This window comes from Phoxinus phoxinus (genome assembly GCF_949152265.1).
Source record: "Phoxinus phoxinus genome assembly, chromosome: 20".
Taxonomy (NCBI): Eukaryota; Metazoa; Chordata; class Actinopteri; order Cypriniformes; family Leuciscidae; genus Phoxinus; species Phoxinus phoxinus.
The window spans coordinates 26,334,770-26,353,796 of NC_136895.1; the positions used below are offsets into that span (position 1 = coordinate 26,334,770).

Below are 19,027 nucleotides of genomic sequence, written 5' to 3' on the forward strand. Positions count from 1 at the left end.
TTCAGAGCCTCCGGATGATGAATTTTGGACTAAGTTTGCAATGACTTTAATATTTCCTGAAGGGGTGGATTCTGGAATCCAATGCAGCTTAAAATGTATATCTAATGAGTGATTATAATCAAGGTATTAATCAATATTTTTTCTTCTAAACATCACATGAGTTGAATGACTTCTCTAAGCTTATGAGATTTTACTCTGTTATAGAAGTTACCGGTGTGATTACTGAAATGTTCTTTTCATGTATTCTCTAATGTCTGTATCTGATATGAATGCAGTAACAGTGCTTGCTTATTTAGCCCGGCTTCCAGAAATGAAATATGGAAAGATGTTTTGTTTTGTTAAGAAGGGTCTTCAACATGTGTCAATACATACATCTGCTTTCCTAGGGTACCCAGACGACTAGAAGTCACAGTGGTCATTCCAGTCTATAGTTTAAGGGACCATTTCTCAGTTAAAGCCTTACTTTCCAGTTTGACTAAAGTGTCCTCTCCTTAAGAGAAATAACGTGTTATCTTGATGTTTTGAGAATACTCTCCTGTTCATAGTTAGAGCCTGTAGGGTAAAACTGCTGTGATCTTTCGGGACGGCCTACGAACTCCTGTGTGAGTCTTGAAGCTGAACTTCTGCTGATGAAACTGCAAACTATCTTCAGCTTTTCTTCAACTTATTATAATTCTGACTCCGGGTCTCCTTTCAAACATCTGGTCCTTGGGTCCTAAACTGTTACCCCCTAACATTCCTATTTTTATAGCATTTTCCATTTTTATAGTGTCGGAGATCATGTGTGATTACTATGGACTGTTTTTAGTTGAATTGTGAAAATTACAAAATAAATGATGAAAATGAAACAAACAATTTTTCACGCAGGCCTAAATGTCAAATGGCATACTGCTAAAAGTATGTGGTTTGGTTGCAGACTCTGCTATGACTGTAGAGTCCGATACGGGAGCGACAGCACCGCTGGCACTTGCTGCAACCCCAACTAATCAAATAACAGTTAATACTACTGTGTGAACAATTGATGTCCCAATTAGCTTCTTGTGATGATGAATTAGTTGAATATTACTGAATGCTGTTGAATTGAATGAGGCTCTTCTGACTACTTGATTCCCTGGGGCCAGTTGCACCACCCGGTTCTAAGGATGGACATAAAATGCAACTTAAGTCCTGTCTATATTGAAAGATTTTGGGCTGAATTGTTGCAAATTGAATTAAATGATGAATCATCACTGCAGTTGCAGCCCAGCCAACATGTCCATGTGGGTTTTTGATGGGCTGTTACTGGAGTTCTGCATATAACCCTGGGGCCCATAGAAATGTGTCCAACGGGCCCACATGGGCCCCATGTAGTCCATAGGGGCACATGATGGGTCAATAGTGGCTCTAAGAGGGGACGATTTAGATGTTCATTATATGGGCTCACTTTGGTCCCAAATGGGTGCTAATAATGGGGCAAGGGTGGGCTAAACTATATGGGTGACCTAACCTTGGTGAAGGGTGTAACTGCTGTGAAAAACGAATGTACAGAGGGAGGCCTACAAACTCCTTGAAAGTCTTGAAGATGTCTTCTGCCTGATGAAACTTCTTCAATTAACTGCACTTCTGACTCTGGGTCTTTATTCATCATATCTGGTCCTTGGGTCTTTAAATATTCCTAACACTATACATGATTTATAGATGTATAGCAGTTCGGTTGATAATCAGTTTTCAGATCAATTCCACAGTCATTTATTAGCGTGACACATATTTTTGCATTTGCATTTGCGGGAATGCTACTTATTAAACAAACAGACAAAAAGGCAACATAACATAAATGAAGAAAAAAAATATGTCACAATATTTACGACATCTGTTCTGTTTTCTCCTGTTATCCTCTTGAAGCTCTGACGTCATTGACCAGAAGAACAACAGCAGTCGCAGAAGCCACGCCCATCAGCGCAGTGACGCCCAATCGCAGCACAGCTTCAACTGAATCACAACAGGGGGCGTGGCCTTCTGGGGGAACTAATGAAACAAATGATAAATTAAATTGAGATTTTCAACAAGCTGACTTCAGCTGTCACAGGCTCAAAATTAAAATAAAACAAAATAAGCCAGATAGATATCTGCACAATCTCCTTTTGTGCTCCACAGATAAAACAAACCAAACCTGTTCAGGAAGCCATGAGTAAATGATGAAAGAAGCTCATTCACAATATATGGCATCATCATTTATTAATCTCGGTAAAACCAACAAATTAATTCATAGTACCTGCACATGTGTGGCAGAGTGTGTTGATGTCCAGATGTGTGGTCTGGTTGCTGATGGGATTGTTCAGCACACAGCTGTAGGTGTTTTTATCCTGATATTCCACCTCCAGAGGTAGAGAGAGACTGTTGCTGAGATCACACACACTGATGCTGGACAACACACTGATTCCTGCGTACCAGGAGAGAGTCGCATCACACACAGTCAACACTGATGAACACACCAGTGAACATGATGATGATGATGATGATGATGAAGAACAGTGTGAAGAGTTACTGATGATGACAGGAAGAGGCAGACGACCTGGAAAATACGAGAGAATAAACAAATCTGGATAAATATAATCAACAATCTATATGTTCAATTGTGTTTAGTAAGTATTTATGTGATCTCAAATTAAAAAATTTCAGTAGCCTATGTCAAAAATAAAATAAGAATATCTGAAGGATGAGACACATGACGTCTCTACTCACCATAGACAGAAACACTGAATGTTTTTGATGTCAGTTTCGCTCCACTTATCTCTATTTTATAATCTCCAGTATGTTCAGTTGTTGTGTGTGTGATGGTCAGAGATCCAGTTTGATCGTCCAGCTTCAGTCTGTCTCTGAATCTCCCATCAAGAACATCTTCATATACAGTCATGCTGTCGTGCAGTACATCGAAATCTGCTATTACAGTGTTTTCATCTCCAAACATCCACAGAATCAGATATTCATCCATCATGTCAGTGACACCAGAGTTTAGAGAGACTGAATCTCCCTCCGTCACTGACACTGACTTCACTGCATCTGTGTCAGCAAACACTCCTGAAGAACAGAGATTATTACCAAGTGTCCCAAATAACTTAAATAGACCGATACAAAATAGAATTTTGTAACTGTAATTAAGAACAGCACAGACACAGAAGTAGCTGAGATTAATATTTTTGTGATTTAGTTATCTTGCACTGTTATCACAATACATGTGATCTGTGGGAGGAGCCACACGTGTGATTGTGTCTCATCTTAAATCTGATTGGCTCCTTCAGTGCCTCTGCTCTGGAGACTGAAGGATTATGGGAAGCCAAATAGAGCAAATCAGGTTGTGGTTAAGAACACCCCACTAATGTTTCACAGAGAAACACTTGAACTAAAAGACCCAAATAAACAGTCCTTAAAGCCTTTGACTTTACTTTGTACTTATATGGACACTAGGGGTGTGCAAAGCAGCCGCTATTTGTATCTGTATTTGTATTTGTTGAGGGGGGAAAAGTATTTGTATTTGTATTTGTATTCGAGTAAAATTCAAAATAGGCGTAAAAATCGTAATCATAAAAAAAAAAATTGCGTTACACTTCTAATTTACGTTATGTGTAAGTATTCTTTAATTATATCCATTATAATAATTATGGATATGCAATATTGGTTGATGTTTTTCCATAAATCCAGCAATGAAACAAGGAATGTCATTGAAAAGAAAATAACATAACAGCCATTACCTCATCATGGTTAAACCAACAACTAATAAAATACCATTGTGAACATTATGAAGCCTACAGCCTACATCTTGCTGTCTGCAAAAGACAGAGTAACTTACGTACCATGTAACTCCCACACGTGCGTACAATTCGACAAAACTACACAAGCATTTTTAAACGTTTTAACCACACGTTAACGTTACTCTGTCAACAGCCTATTGTCTAAATTACCGCGCTAAACAGCTGACGTTACGTAAACAGAGCGAGCATGAGAGCACCCGACTGCAGACGTCAATAATGCCGCGTAATGGAATAATCTCCCGATCGCTTCTCGAAATTTATAAACTGCCTCAGGAACCCAGTTAAGGTACAAACATCTATTCAACAAAAATGGTGATGGAGTTAAGTGTTTTTTCGATCAGCCGAGCGCTCTCTGTTGCTGTGTGGACTGTGGAGCAGCCTGTGTCTGTCACTCACTCACTCATCCGGGCGTCGTGCACTGCGGTCTCATGAGGAAACGCAGCTTTTTGAAATAAAGTTTTTCTTGTTCCCGAATACAAATATTTTTTAAAGTATTTGTTCGAAATAAGTATTTGTAAAAAACACGTTATTTGTGCCTTTCCGAATACCGTATTCGGGTTCGGCTCCACCCCTAATGGACACATATAGTTTTCTCTTAGTAGCCAGTGTATTTTTATTAAGAAACCAGTAAACTCAACAAACAGTATAAACTTCAGAGCAGCGAGATTCATCAATAATCATGTCATGTCATTGTTTAGTGGTAAAGCATTAATCCTTTGAAATAAAGGATCTGCTGTTTTTGAACCTGTCATATTTTTCTCTTGTGGTTTAAAATAGATCTCACAAAACACAATAATAATTTAGTTTGAGCATCTTTTGTCTGGAAAATCCTCTGGCTGAGTATAACAATGTTTTATGGCTCTGTATTAAATTTATTTAAATAGGGTGCATTTAAACTAAAGCAAGAAGTGATGTGTTAAAATGAATATAATTATAACTCACCGACCAGACGGCACAAGGAGAACAACACAAACATGTGAACCATATTCAGATAATAGCACTATATGAACACTTCCGAGACAGAGAGACTGTGACTAACAGGACAGTGTTAAACAGAGATAGTGTTACTGCGTCAGCAACTCCCTCTTACTTCACACACACTGCTACTCTTGGTTATAAATATTCCTCTATATTCTGTATTGCACTGTTGTAGATGGCGGACCGGACACAGTATCTTTTAAGCTTTTGTTTTTGTAAGCAGCAGTAGATTTTTCATATTTTATTGTAGGATCAAGATTTTGCAATTAAAAGTGTGATGGTCGGGATGGTCACTAATGGTTACTAACTAACACTAACTTTGTTTTCTCGTGGCTGCATCAGCAGATCACACTCACACAAACCACACGTCTGAATATAGACACACTGATGCAGAAGCTGTTTATTTCCATCAACACATCAAACCGCATCTCTGGACAGAAGTCATAGAGGTTTACTTTGAGCTGCTCGAGTCTTCAAGTCAATCACACTCATGTACGGTCTGTGCTTCTTGTGTAAATTGCTATATTATAATATACGTGTTTTGTAGTTAAAATATTAGTTCAAATGCTCTGTATTTGCTTTGAATCCTGCTGATCATAAGATCACATTCATTGATTAACTATTTAAATCCACAGGCAGTTTAATCTAAAAACACTGTTTTGTCATTTATTTTTATTAATAAAATAAATAAAATATTTGTTTTTAATATTGCACCTCTGATTTAAAAAACAAATCACCAAGTAAAGACCTTTCAGAACAAATGAACTTAATGCTGTCTGCACTAGGCCTGTAGGAGGCGCTAAACTCCTTCTGTCATAGAACACACAAACAGAAGAAGAAGAAGTATTGCATACGTCACGCATGGAGCATCATCGATTACTTGCTTGTAAGTGAAAGTAGTAAAGGGAAAGCAACATACTGACTACAGTGTTTCCGTGTACTACCTAGTTTTCATCCCTCTAGCACGCACGTTGTTTTTCGGTAGGCTACTCGCATGTATTACGATAATAAAGTGTAACTCATTTTAATTCGATCTTGTGCTGAACGTAATTTCGTATTTATTCAGTCAGAATCTGTCAACCGTGGCGCTCTTGGAATTGTGAATTCCTGGTTAGGACACTAGATGGCGCACTAGTATAATATACTGCGATTTACCAGTCAGTCACAAAAGCACACTGTGGGATTGTTCCTAATCTAAGGGAAATCTTACACTCTGAACATCCCATAATAAATAATGATTTTAAAGTGAGAACCAAAAACTGTAGGCTATTTATGGTCACCTTTATTAATATCGCTTTTTACAATACAGATTGTTTCAAAGCAGCTTTACAGAGAAAAGGAAAATAATGCAACAGTTTGTTTACTGAAGAAAATACACCCCTTTTCAATTAGTAAACATGGTGACGTTTTTTTTTTTTTTGGGTGGAGGCAGAACGATCCCTCTGGCCGCTTCACGAACATTAGTTTGCCAGTTTTGTTGAAAATCCGATTTTATCTTAATGTGCAAGCTTACCAGATTGGCCGACCCGTACACGCTCACTCAATGATGGACGATCTGACAGGATTAACGTGATGGCAGCCTCCGGTCGAGTGGCCTGACTCCTACACACGAAGAAACTGAGCGTAAAGAGAAACTGAGTGTATATAGATATTTAAAATGTAAATGTAAATGTACTTTATTTATATAGCACCTTACATCGACCACTAGGTGAACCAAAGTGCTTTACAACAGATTAAACAACAATTTAAAGCAACCACACATCAAAAACACAAGTAGCTACAAAAATAAATTAAAGAATAAATAAAATAAAATAAAAAATATGAACATGCCACCACACTACTAGGTACTAAAAGCCACTTTAAAAAGATGCGTTTTAAGTCTTGATTTAAAAAGGCCTAGATCAGTAACGATACGCATCTCACTGGGGAGCTTATTCCAGAGCTTAGGTCCAGAAACTGAAAAAGCGCGGTCTCCCCAGTGTTTAAGTTTTGACCTGGGCACTTCCAATATAAGCTGATTGGACGACCTCAACGTCCTACCATAATTACGAATGGTCAGCATGTCTGATATGTAAGATGGGGCGAGGCCGTTAAGAGCTTTAAAAACAAACAATAAGATTTTAAAATGAATTCTAAAATGTACAGGGAGCCAATGGAGAGAATAAAGAATCGGAGTTATGTGATCTCGTTTTTTAGTGCTTGTTAACAGACGGGCAGCTGCATTTTGGACAAGTTGAAGACGGCCAACAGAGGACTGGGAGACACCGATATACAGGACATTGCAGTAGTCCAGTCTGGAGCTTATTAGAGCGTGAATAGCCTTCTCAAGGTCATGACGGTTTAAAAACGATTTTACCTTTGCCAGAAGGCGCAGTTGAAAAAAGCTCAACTTAACAACATTGTCAATCTGTTTGTTGAATTTAAAAGAACTATCAAAAATCACTCCTAAGTTCTTAACCGTCTGCCTGGCAGTTGGAAACCAGGGACCAAACCCGTTAGACACAGATTCTCCAAACACAATATATTCAGTTTTATCCTCATTTAAGTGCATAAAATTTTGGGCAAACCACTGCTTAATGTCTGCGATGCAGTCAACTAAGGTACCTTGTACGTCACCAGGCTTCAATGGCAGATAGATTTGCAGATCATCTGCATAACAGTGAAAAGATAGATTGTGCCTGGCTATAATTGACCCTAATGGTAACATGTATAATGAAAACAAAATAGGGCCAAGAATGGAGCCTTGCGGAACTCCACAAGAGAGAGAAACAGAAGAAGAAGACAAATCACCAATCATCACAGAGAAAGTTCTATTGGATAGATATGACATAAACCACTTAAAGGAACACTTCACCCATTTGCATTAGACTTTGTATCTTTAGAAACCCAGTCACATTTTCGAATGGTCATGGTTTATTCCCTTATTTTCCCCTGAGATGGGAGAAATAAGGATTTAAGTATTCCACTTCCTGCTTTTTATGACGCAAAAATCGTCAATTTGCGTCATAAAAAGCAGGAAGTCAAATTTCTTTGAATAAGGGTAAGACTACAAACACTGGCTCATCATTTATCCAGTAGAAGGCGCTGTTCCGCATGTTTTCAACCCGCCCATAGAGGGATCTCACTCACAGAATGTACATATAGTGTCAGCCATTCTTTATTTAGAAGCTAAGCTAACAGGCTCTTATTCTGTGGAGAAAGCTGAGTAGTAGCGGTGACCATCCTCTTTTTCCCGGACATGTCCGGCCGTCTAGATCGTCCAAAATGTCCAGGATTCGGCTTTTGCTTTCTGCAGTCGCATTCATAGTTTACATGCACACCTTTTGTTTTAATCTAACTGAATTCATTCCGATTGGTGAATCTGAATGTAGTGTTTACATGAACGCTAAACAAGTGATCGTTTGATGTGCGTTTTAACATTGCTAGGAAAATTCCCGCTCCTCCGTGAGAGATACGAGACCGGTGCGTCTCACAGGCGCCGGCGCCACTCATTAGTAATCACGCCACCGGGCTCGCATCGTTCTCCGCGGCCGTCAGTCTCGTTCCTGCTCGTCACAGTAAACATGAGGAATGGCGACTGTAGAACGCAAAAGCCGAATCCTGGACATTTTGGGCGACATCAAAATACTGGGCAGACTCACGGAGACTCACTAGTAGCATAGCCTTGTTGTTTACTGCGATCTCTTACCGGTAGGCGTGGCCTCCTAGGGCAGCAAAGCAAGTGCATTCTGGGAGTTGTTGTCTTTCATCCCCATAAGCCAAAAATACATTTTCTGGCTTTTCTCAGTCTAGAAGGCTCCAAATTCAAAAATAATTTCACATTTCTTCTACATAAATGACCCATTTTAAATACACATTCATCTTTCCAGAGGTGAAGTGTTCCTTTAAGTGCAGTGCCATGAATGCCAACATAGTGCTTCAGGCGTGACAGGAGGATTGTATGGTCTATCGTGTCAAAGGCAGCTGTGAGGTCCAGCAGCACTAAGGCAACAGAACACTTGGTGTCAACAGAGAGGGCAATATCATTGTGTACCTTTAATAATGCAGACTCAGTGCTGTGGTGAGACCTAAACCCGGATTGAAATTTTTCGAGGATAGAGTTGTTTTCCAGAAAGGGTTTTAACTGTATGAAAAGAACTTTTTCCAAAACTTTAGAAAGAAATGGAAGATGAGAAACTGGTCTAAAATTAGATAGCGTTGTAGAGTCAAGGTTAGGTTTTTTAAGAAGGGGCCTAACCACAGCATGTTTAAAGGCAGCTGGGACGGTTCCTAAGCTAAGACAGCTATTGAAGAAAACCACAAGCCCAGGCCCTACAACGTTAAAAACCAGTTTCAGCACTCTAGTGGGTATAATATCAAGTGGACAATTTGTAGGCTTCAATGATTTCACTATCTCGCCGAGGGAAGAAAAAGAAACTAACTCAAACTCCTCAAACACAGCAGAATGAGCTGGAGCAACAGAAAATTCCCTATTAAAACCCTTCCTGGTACTCTGTCTAACAGAGTCAACCTTGTCAACAAAAAAGTGGAGAAAATTTTCACAGGTGATAGTTGAGACATTAGCAAGAGCAGAAATAGGTGAGCTGCAATTGTTTGTGATGGAGCTTATGAGCCCTGTTTTATGTGCCGTTGTTTATCGCCCACCCAAATATAATAAGGACTATTTAGATGCCAATAACTATGTGCTGAATACTCACGTACAAGACTTGAGTATTACGACCCGAGCTTCTGCATATCCAGCGCCAATGGACTTTATGCCCAGCTGCACTACTTACTGAACTTTAGCCAGCTCCTTTGTATCCTGTCTGCCATTATTGGACAAACTGATTAATCCAGGTGTGCCTGACCAACAACAATAATCAGACACACCTGGATTAATCAGTTTGTCCAATAATGGCAGACAGGATACAAAGGAGCTGGCTAAAGTTCAGTAAGTAGTGCAGCTGTGCATAAAGTCCATTAAGAAGACGACGATGTAAAGAGTGACATTACGGTGCAATTTTAATCATGTGAATATTTAAATATGAGTAGCTGAAATATGCTTTGACTGACTCCGTAACATGTCCATAACCATAACAGATGCTACAAATGCATCCAGATATTATTAAGTAATCCCTGAAATAATTCATCCAGTAACTTTTCTCTCTGTGACAACAAAAGCAGACTACTTTTGTTAGAAGTTAGCACTTAGCCTTAAGCAGGGAGGGGCTCTGGTGAGGAGGAGGGGTTAAATAAATGTAGTTTCACATCAAGTAGTACAAGTCAATTCGGATATCTTAAAATATAATTGTGACTCTAAACTGAATTAGAGATATCTCTAATTCCATCCATCCATCTTCTTCCGCTTATCCGGGGCCAGGACGCGGGGGCAGCAGTCTAAGCAGAGATGCCCAGACTTCCCTCTCCCCAGACACTTCCTCTAGCTCTTCCGGGGGGACACCGAGGCGTTCCCAGGCCAGCCGAGAGACATAGTCCCTCCAGCGTGTCCTAGCCTAGGTCTTCCCCGGGGTCTCCTCCCGGTGGGACGTGCCCAGAAAACCTTCCCAGGAAGGCGTCCAGGAGGCATCCGGAACAGATGCCCGAGCCACCTCAGCTGTCCCCTCTCGATGTGGAGGAGCAGCGGCTCTACTCTGAGCTCCTCCCGAGTGACGAGCTTCTCACCCTATCTCTAAGGGATCGCCCAGCCACCCTGCGGAGAAAGCTAATTTCGGCCGCCTGTATCCGGGATCTTGTCCTTTCGATCATGACCCAAAGCTCATGACCATAGGTGAGAGTAGGAACGTAGATTGACCGGTAAATCGAGAGCTTCGCCTTGCGGCTGCAAGTCTCCTCGCGAAGGAAAAGGGAGCATTACTCCAGTTTTGGTAAAGCTGTACTGGCTTCCAGTTGTATATCTAATTCATTAAAAGGTGTTACTCTACGTTTATAAAGCTGTCCATGGCCTGGCCCCAGAATATATTACTAATTTAATTTATATGAATTCATGTAGACGTCCTCAACAATCACTTCATTGTTTACTTCTCGCAATTCCTAAAACTCACTTGGAAAACTAAAGGGCATCAGACTTTTTATGTTGCCGGCCCAAGACTGTGGAATACTCTTCGACCTGACATCAGATCTGCACCCTCAATTGACGTTCAAATCTCGAATGAAAACACATTTGTTTTCTATGTCTTTTAACTCTTGAAATTTGGGAGTTGTATTTTCCTTCTCTTATTTTCTATTTATTTTTTTGTGACTGTTGTCTTTTGCTCTGTTTTATTATTTGTTATTATTTGTAGACGGCTTTTAATTGTACAGCCCTTTGGTCTACTTTGTAGTGGAAAGGGCTCTATAAATAAACTAGACTTGAGAAAAGTGATGGTGGTGGCGAATCACATCACCTCAGGTGTACAGACACCAACCACGATCACATGACTCTTTTTAATGGCGCAATGGAGCATGAAGGCTCAACCCACTCAATGTTATGCTAACCTTTAGATAAGATGGTGCGGACAGCAAAAGCTTGTGTTTTCGCAGTAAATGATGCTAAAATGAAATCAAAGGTCAAGGTTTGTCTGGTTAACATGGTCTGTTCACCCCTGCTGTTAGATGTTGTAACTACACCATTACTGTATGTGGGCGAAAGCACGTTTTACTGTCATTAATTCATAGTATTATTAGCCTATAGTTTCAGTCACAGATTTAAAACATCTTAAAAGAAACTTGTGCCTGAGTTAAGTAGTTAAAAGTAATATAAAGTTATCAGTCACATGGTTTTATACATAAGTCAAGTATCACGCTACACACACTCAAAGACAAAATGAGAAAACAACTGTGAAAAATAGCATTAAAGTTGTTGAAAATGGCACTTTTTTATTGAATTTTGCTTTATTTAAATATGAGTATATTTTAGACAAACTTATGTCACAGAACATATCATGGACTTAACTACTACTTTGAAAATGTGTAATGATCCACATGTGTTATGATATACATAAATAAAATGTAAATATCCTCTGGAGAGCAGAAATTAAAGCTTTAGCATAAGTTCTGCCGGGAAGACTCAATTGTTACGTCCCTTATTACCTTCTCATCTATCCAATCATATTCTTATACTTGTGGTATAAAATAAAAGATTGGTACTTACACACGTCTGAGTTTGCAGATGCTGATGCTTCCATTCACCTCCATCCTACGGACGGGGCCTACGCCAAAGAACTTGATTGCTTGCTGGGCTGTTAATAAATGTTTAATTGTCACAGTATTTAATTTATTCTCCCGAGTCTTTCTGGTAGAACTGTTATAGTACTGAAAAATATAGGTTGCATAATAGTAGAAATGTAGCTGAGCACTGCCTATCTGCACGATCACTTAATTTTGTGTTTTAAGGTGTTTTAAAAACACAGACAGACAAGACATATAAGGTTCCTTTTATATAAAACAATGTCAGCTTTATTATGATATTTTCATGTGTTTCAGAAATATCACTGTTTGATTTTATATATTTTTGTTTTTGAAAAAACATCAGAATTAAGGGGAATTTTGTGGTAAAGAAGTCAGACTGTGCACATCGAATGTGAAGGAGTGGAAAAACAACCTAAACCACACGCTATAGCATATAGGAACATCAAGATAAACATGCACAAACTGACATTAACCACATGCTAATAGTCACGTCAAGATAAACACGCTCAGACAGACATCAACAACATGCTATTGACACAAGACTTCATATAGAGTATAGACTTCGTATAGAGATGTGTCAAACCACATCTCTATACAGAGTTATAGAGTTATAAAATATAGTTATATTTTTTCCGATAATAATTAAATATAATAATACATTATATGTTATTATATGATATGATTAATATCATATTTTTAAATATGATGGTTTCATTATCAATACGGTGATTATCTCTAAGTTGGAGACCCCACTTATTATATGATATTTATATTTACCATCTGAATCTAAGTCTTTCACCCCAAAATCAGGGACGCCTTTTAGCTCAAATAAAAATACATGTTCTTCCATTATTGAAAAACTGCTGCTTTAATTACCTTGAGCATAAACTTGAAATTACCTTGAAAATAGCCCTGAAGAAGACCTGTCTCAAATTATATTCAATAATTCTCATTTGCTATAAATGTACAACCGGGGTTTCCCCGCTGAGACAGGAAAAGAAAGAGACAGTGACAGACTCCATCACACAACAGAGCAAACGACTAGAGGAGCACCATTTGAATCTTCAACATCTCTTCTTCGATTGATCAGAGCCACAGCACTTAAAATGATGGGAAGCTATATTGTGTTCACCCATAGACAATATATAGTGTTCACCCTGTTTGTCTTGCTCGTTGATGGTAAGACATTTATTTTATCTTTTTGTAGTTTCAACCTTGCGTTTTCAGTTTCATATGATCAACTCCTTTCTCTTTAATATCTTGTTTTTAATTTTTTTTGTGCAGTTTTAAATAATTTAGTATAATTTAAGAACATAATAATATTGCACGCTAGGCCATAGCCTATAGGCGGCGGCCTACACCATATAACGCAAGCCATTTTAACCCGCGAGATTAACGCCTAGCAAACTTTGTAGTTTTTTTCACATGCTTTTGCAACAACTAGCCTAGTAACGTTATTAAAACTACAACACCACACCAGATCTAGCTAGACCAGAAACAAAACAACAGGCACGCCGCACACACTTGTTTGGGCTGGTGAACCGGCCAAAGAGTGGACGAGAAGCGCAGCGCCGAGCCGCGTCTAGGACAACTCGTATCGCACATCGGACGCGCACTTTCTCAGTTTATGGCCAGCAATAAAAACGCCGAATGGCGCCGCCGGTGTGTGTACACTCATAGAGAATAATGTGTTTGAATTTTAAATACGCTGCGCTTCTCGCCCGGTGTGCGTTCCCTTTAACGTTACGTTTTGAGTGGATGAATTATGAGCGCGAGACGACGAAATGGATGCCAATAAGATTCTGAATGGAAAGTTTATTTAAAAAAAGTTTCCAAATGGTTCAATTGACAAGACCAAAGTGATCTGTGTGTTGTGTCGTTGTGAACTGAGCTATCGAGCAATTCCAGTCTGAAATACCACTTGATGGTCAAGCACACACACCGCGCTGATGCGTTTCTACGCCCACTCGTCAATATCAGTAACGTCAACTCGTCAGTAGGCCTATTTCTTTCACCCTTTTATTGATGGACAGTGTTACATTGTGTGAGAGATTATTTGCTCCAAGTGAGAATGTTAGTGTGAAATTGAACACAGTATATGCCAATCTTGTTTTCAATAAAAAACATTTGCACAAAGCAAGCCGATCCACTTTTCCATGTTGATAAGAGCATTAAAATGAGAAATAATAATGGGACAAAAAGAAATCAAAAGACATTTAGGAATAGATAAAAATGTGCGAGTTTATATATATAGGCTAGGCTATATAATGTAGCCTATACTTTTTTTTTCTTGTTCTGGTCTAGGCTACATATAAATGGCGGATGAAAGTGGCGCAGTTTCTTCATAGAACATGTGATCCCTTATTCCTATTAAACCTACTGATATAAAAAAAAAATATATATATATATATAAAAATATAGGCCTATGTATATATACATTTAAAAATATATATTAGGCTACTAAAAAAAATGTGTGTGTCAATTACGAGACTGGATGCAAGTGCAAGTAAACACTTTATTCACGAGTTCACACTTACAAATGATCAGAGAATGAATGGTTATGCGTATTTGGCGTGCTGTCCGTGGGGAGGGCTCCGAGCTCGGAAATTGGGCCCGAACCCAGAGTACTCCCCCCGTCTCTGGTTAGGAGGATAACTAGGCAAGTGTGAGGAGATGGGGTGGTGGAGGGATGCTGAAAACTGTCGAGGAATAAGGGTGAGTTGACTGTGAATATTTATAGGCTTTACTCATGCTGATTGAGTGGACCTGTTGATTACTGATTGATGACAGCTGGCTGGAATGACTTGATTGTTTGATCATTAGAACGTGTTCCTCCCGAACCTTGTTAATAAAACATAAATTAAGGTAAAAGGGATTATATGCAGGTCATGCGGACACAAACACTGATGGAAGGTGACGCCGGGACCTTGGTAGGCAACTTGGTGGTGGTGCTTGCTTGGTGATCCAGTGCAGTCAATCCTCTGTGGCAGTGCGCGGTGATTCAGTGCAGAAGTGCAGGAATCCAGACAGAAGTCAATCACGAAGACACGAAGAAAATCCACAATCCAAACGAACAGCACAGGACCAGGAACAGGATCACACACCAAGGAAACACCACAACGCTCTGACAACATGAGACACCAGTTACTGAACATATAAAGGCACTAACAAGTGGGTACAGCTGATGCTGTAATCAGCAGTGATCAGTGACCACGCCCACAGATACACACACACACACAGCACATGAGACGAGAGAGACGGTGGATTCATGAACCGTGACAATATGGGTACCAATGACATAGCCTATACAATAAGTGAACATATTGGGTGTAGTGACCCACAGACATACAGTAAGTCTTGTCACTTACTGTTATACATGCATATATGTCATTTTACCCACATAATTTAAAAAAATTGCAGTGAGAGAGAACACACTATCCATCGTAAATATCACGTTTTATTGTTTTTTACAGAACATCTCTGTTGTGAATGTTCTTGTTTAAATAATTTCAAGGATATGAAGTGCATTGATTATTTTACCGTTATTACATTTCTACGTTTATTTGATGGATTTTATTTTAAAAAAATTTAAAGTGAGTAATGTAACATTCTAACACACTAAAAGGGAAAAAGTCTGTCCTTCGTTTCTGAAAACATGTAACCTTCAAATTCCACTGACTACATAACTTGCAGTTCAGTAAGACATTAGAACTACCACTTAGCCTAATTGAGGTGTAGGAAACTGGGACATGCAATTATGTAATAATACGTATTGAATTTTGATTAAAAATAAGCTATAGCCTAAGTGTGGTTGTCGAGTGGTATACATTTTAGTTAAAGGGATAGTTCACTTTGAAATTAAGTTTTGGTCTGTTTTAGCTTACCTCAAGGGCATCCAAGATGTAGGTGTCTTTGTTTCCGCAGTAGTTTCAATTTTTATATTTTTAGGTCAAACTGTTCTTGTCTGACAGTCATATCATGCAGGTATATGGTCACCTCCTTCAAAGAGCATGCACAGAGTCCAAATTAAACAATTCCCCATCGTAAGTACACATTGATGGCCTAAAACACGAAACGAGCGGTTTGTGTGAGAAAACAAACAGTATTTATATCGTTTTTATCTCTTGTACACAACCACATCCAAGTGATCTGAGGGCGTGCGCGCTTCCTGGTGTGTAACGTGCATGTGCGCGCGTTCTGGCTTAGTCTGCGGACTAATACATATATACATATAAATACTGCTCGTTTATAAAATAATTTGACAGAGTATTAACACTTAATGACATTTTAATGACAAATTCAATTTGTACCACTGTAGTTGAGGTCAAGAAAAACATTCATGACACAGTTATAATGGCCTCATGACAGCCAATGTCAAAACCAACCACATGACAGTTTAATGTACCGGTAATGTTAACCCATAAAGCTAAGTGGGTTCTTAAGTTTGATAATTAATCTGCTATGTCATGTTTATGACATATTTATGACAAATTATGTTGTCTTGATATTGTCAAGTTGTTATGACACAAACAGTTTATGATGTATTGGTTTATGTCAAGTTGTCATAACAAAGACATCTCAAACAATGTCATATTTATTTGCATAAAAAATGTCATAATTGAGCGGATGACACTTAATGACGTTGTCATAAACATAAAACCTCCTTCATATTCATGACATTATGTCATGTCATGATTATGAAGGTGTCATGTCAGTCTTATGCACACCCTTTCAAGTAAAGTGTTACCCTTATGGTAAATGCAAAATTAGATTTTGTTCGCTCGAAATACTTTCTGATTTGCGAGACGAATATTTCTCTGCAAAACTAAGTTCATGCAGAATTGTGGCAGAAAAATAACCCCATACAGTGTCACCAGACTCAACTTATCATCAGTATGAAGAGCCTTGTATTAATCTTTCTTTTCTCCTTAGTTGTGAACGGTAAGTGTTGGGATTTTGTATTTATTTATTTTGTATTTTGTATTTTTTTGCAACACTTCAATGAGTTTGGTTTAATTTACTAGTGGAAACGTGTTTTAGGAAGCTTAGAGGCTTCTGGGTCTGCAACCCCTAATGACATTTTTTCCCCCTTTTTTGTTCTCTACGCTACCTTTAAAAAGTTTTAGATCAGTAAGATTGTTTAATGTTTTAAACAAATTCTCTTCTGCTCACCAAGGCTGCATTTTTTTCTTGTACCAAAATAAGGAAAAACAGCAGTGTGTTGTATTTTTGTAGAACATTTTAATATCAATGATGAAAACAAAAAAAGTTTTTCTTCAGTATTCGTTTGATAAATAGAAACTTCAAAGAACAACATTTATCTGAAATGGAAAGCTTTTGTAACATTATAAATGTATTTATAGACCAATTTCAAGCCGACGTCACAGTTACGTCACAGCGCTAGCAGGAGGCAAAACAAAGTGAACACTGAGGCGGACAATACAAACCAGCACAGATTCGGCTACATAATAAGGAGCTTAAATTATTATTATCATTATTAAATGTCATCTTGTTGTGTTGTTGGGTGCTAGAATCGAAGGAGTACAGGCTCCAAATTGAAATTTTATCACATAATGTTTTTTAAATGATTGTGATTATTTGTGAATCGTCTATGATTGTTGTTTTGATTGATTGTGACTAGACTTTTTGAAGAACCTGGTAAGAAAGGGTAATCAAATACATAATTAAAAAATGAATATGCTGTATCTGGAATTTTTATTTCTAGGCCAAAATAGTCTTCTGGCCTTGGCGCTGGCTCGGCAGAACTGCGGATCGTACCACACAAGTCGTGTAGCCTACGTGGCCATTCAGCACATAGTTATGGGCATATGAAGATGTATATGCCCTCAGTTTCTCTTTACGCTCGGTTTCTCTATCGTGTAGGTGTAGAAGTCAGCTTCTCAACCGAGGTAGCGTTAATCCTGTCAGATCGTCCATCCATTGACTGAGAGTACGGGTTGACCAATCTGGTTCTGTCCGTTAAAAATAACTTTTGCAAAAAACCTTGCACATTAAGAAAAAAATCGGATTTTCTCCAGTCATTGTTAAAAAAACAAGCTAACAAAACTTGCAAACTAACGTTAGTGAAGCGGCCAGAGGGATCGTCTACTAAAATTGGTCTACTTAGAAATACAGGCTGATGGTCGACCTGCTGGGCATTGCTGCCTGACGCACCTCCACCGGTGCCTTTTGTGCAGGTGTGCTCCACCTCTTTGGGCATAAAATGGATCATCAGCTGGGGACCACCAGTCATGGATGTTTCGCTCCCTTAACCCCAGTACATCTCCAGGTGGCGGAGCGATGGCAGGGATCACTCCCTGCCACCCTCTGCTGATGCCCTAGGTGTTACTTGGCCCCCATCCCCTATGCTTCCTATTTAGCCACAGCCAAAAGCTGCCCCTCTCTGCCTCCTCTGCAAACCCTGCTCCTGTACATCCCATTTCGCGGAGCAGGCGAACCATTGAGGACCCAACGAAGCCCCTGCATCCCACTTGACACATGACACGTGGTGGCTTTTCAGCCAGCCTCTCTGCAGTCTTCTACCAGGTCTGCATACTTGGTACGCTTCTGTTCGTTGGCAGCCTCCATTCCCCCCTCCCATGGGACAGTGAGCTCCACCAACAAGATAGTCTTGCATGGCTCTGACCACATGATCAGGTCTGGCCGGAGCAAAGTTTCTACAATCTCCCTGGGGAATTGGAGCTGCCTCCCCAGGTCGACTCTCATGTTCCACCCACTGCCAGATGAGAGGACTCTAGATGTTGCTCTCTGGTGAAGGTGGTTGATTCTCTCTCCGGCCCTTGCAAACAGGATGGGACTTCTCGTTGGTGCGGAAGGTCTACTATTAGCCTCCTGTCTACATGACTCTGCCACCTCTGCTAGCTTCCTCAACACCAGATCGTGTCGCCACCTATAGCGGCCTTGGGACAATGGTGTCTTGCAGCCCGACAGAATGTGCTGTCACGAAGTGCTAACACGAAGGTGGCTATGTCTGTTTTCTACCAGACCATCAGTGAGTTGCAATCCACTTATACTGAGGGCATCTTCATTGTTGCTGGGGACTTTAACCAGGCCAACATGAAAACGGTTCTCCC

At 39.5% G+C, this 19,027-nt stretch overlaps 1 protein-coding gene across 1 annotated transcript; it reads right to left on the minus strand.

Annotated features, from left to right (window-relative positions):
* Positions 1 to 1,713: 1,713 nt before the first annotated feature.
* LOC306988233 (uncharacterized protein) lies at positions 1,714 to 18,659 on the minus strand (the record flags this gene model as incomplete). The annotated part of the gene is made up of 5 exons (XM_079593040.1): positions 1,714 to 2,004; positions 2,252 to 2,551; positions 2,722 to 3,057; positions 6,280 to 6,368; positions 18,490 to 18,659. 5 exons carry the CDS (start codon positions 18,657 to 18,659, stop codon positions 1,868 to 1,870), a joined length of 1,032 nt encoding a protein of 343 aa, XP_079449166.1. The 3' UTR covers positions 1,714 to 1,867.
* Between the last annotated feature and the right edge of the window lie 368 nt (positions 18,660 to 19,027).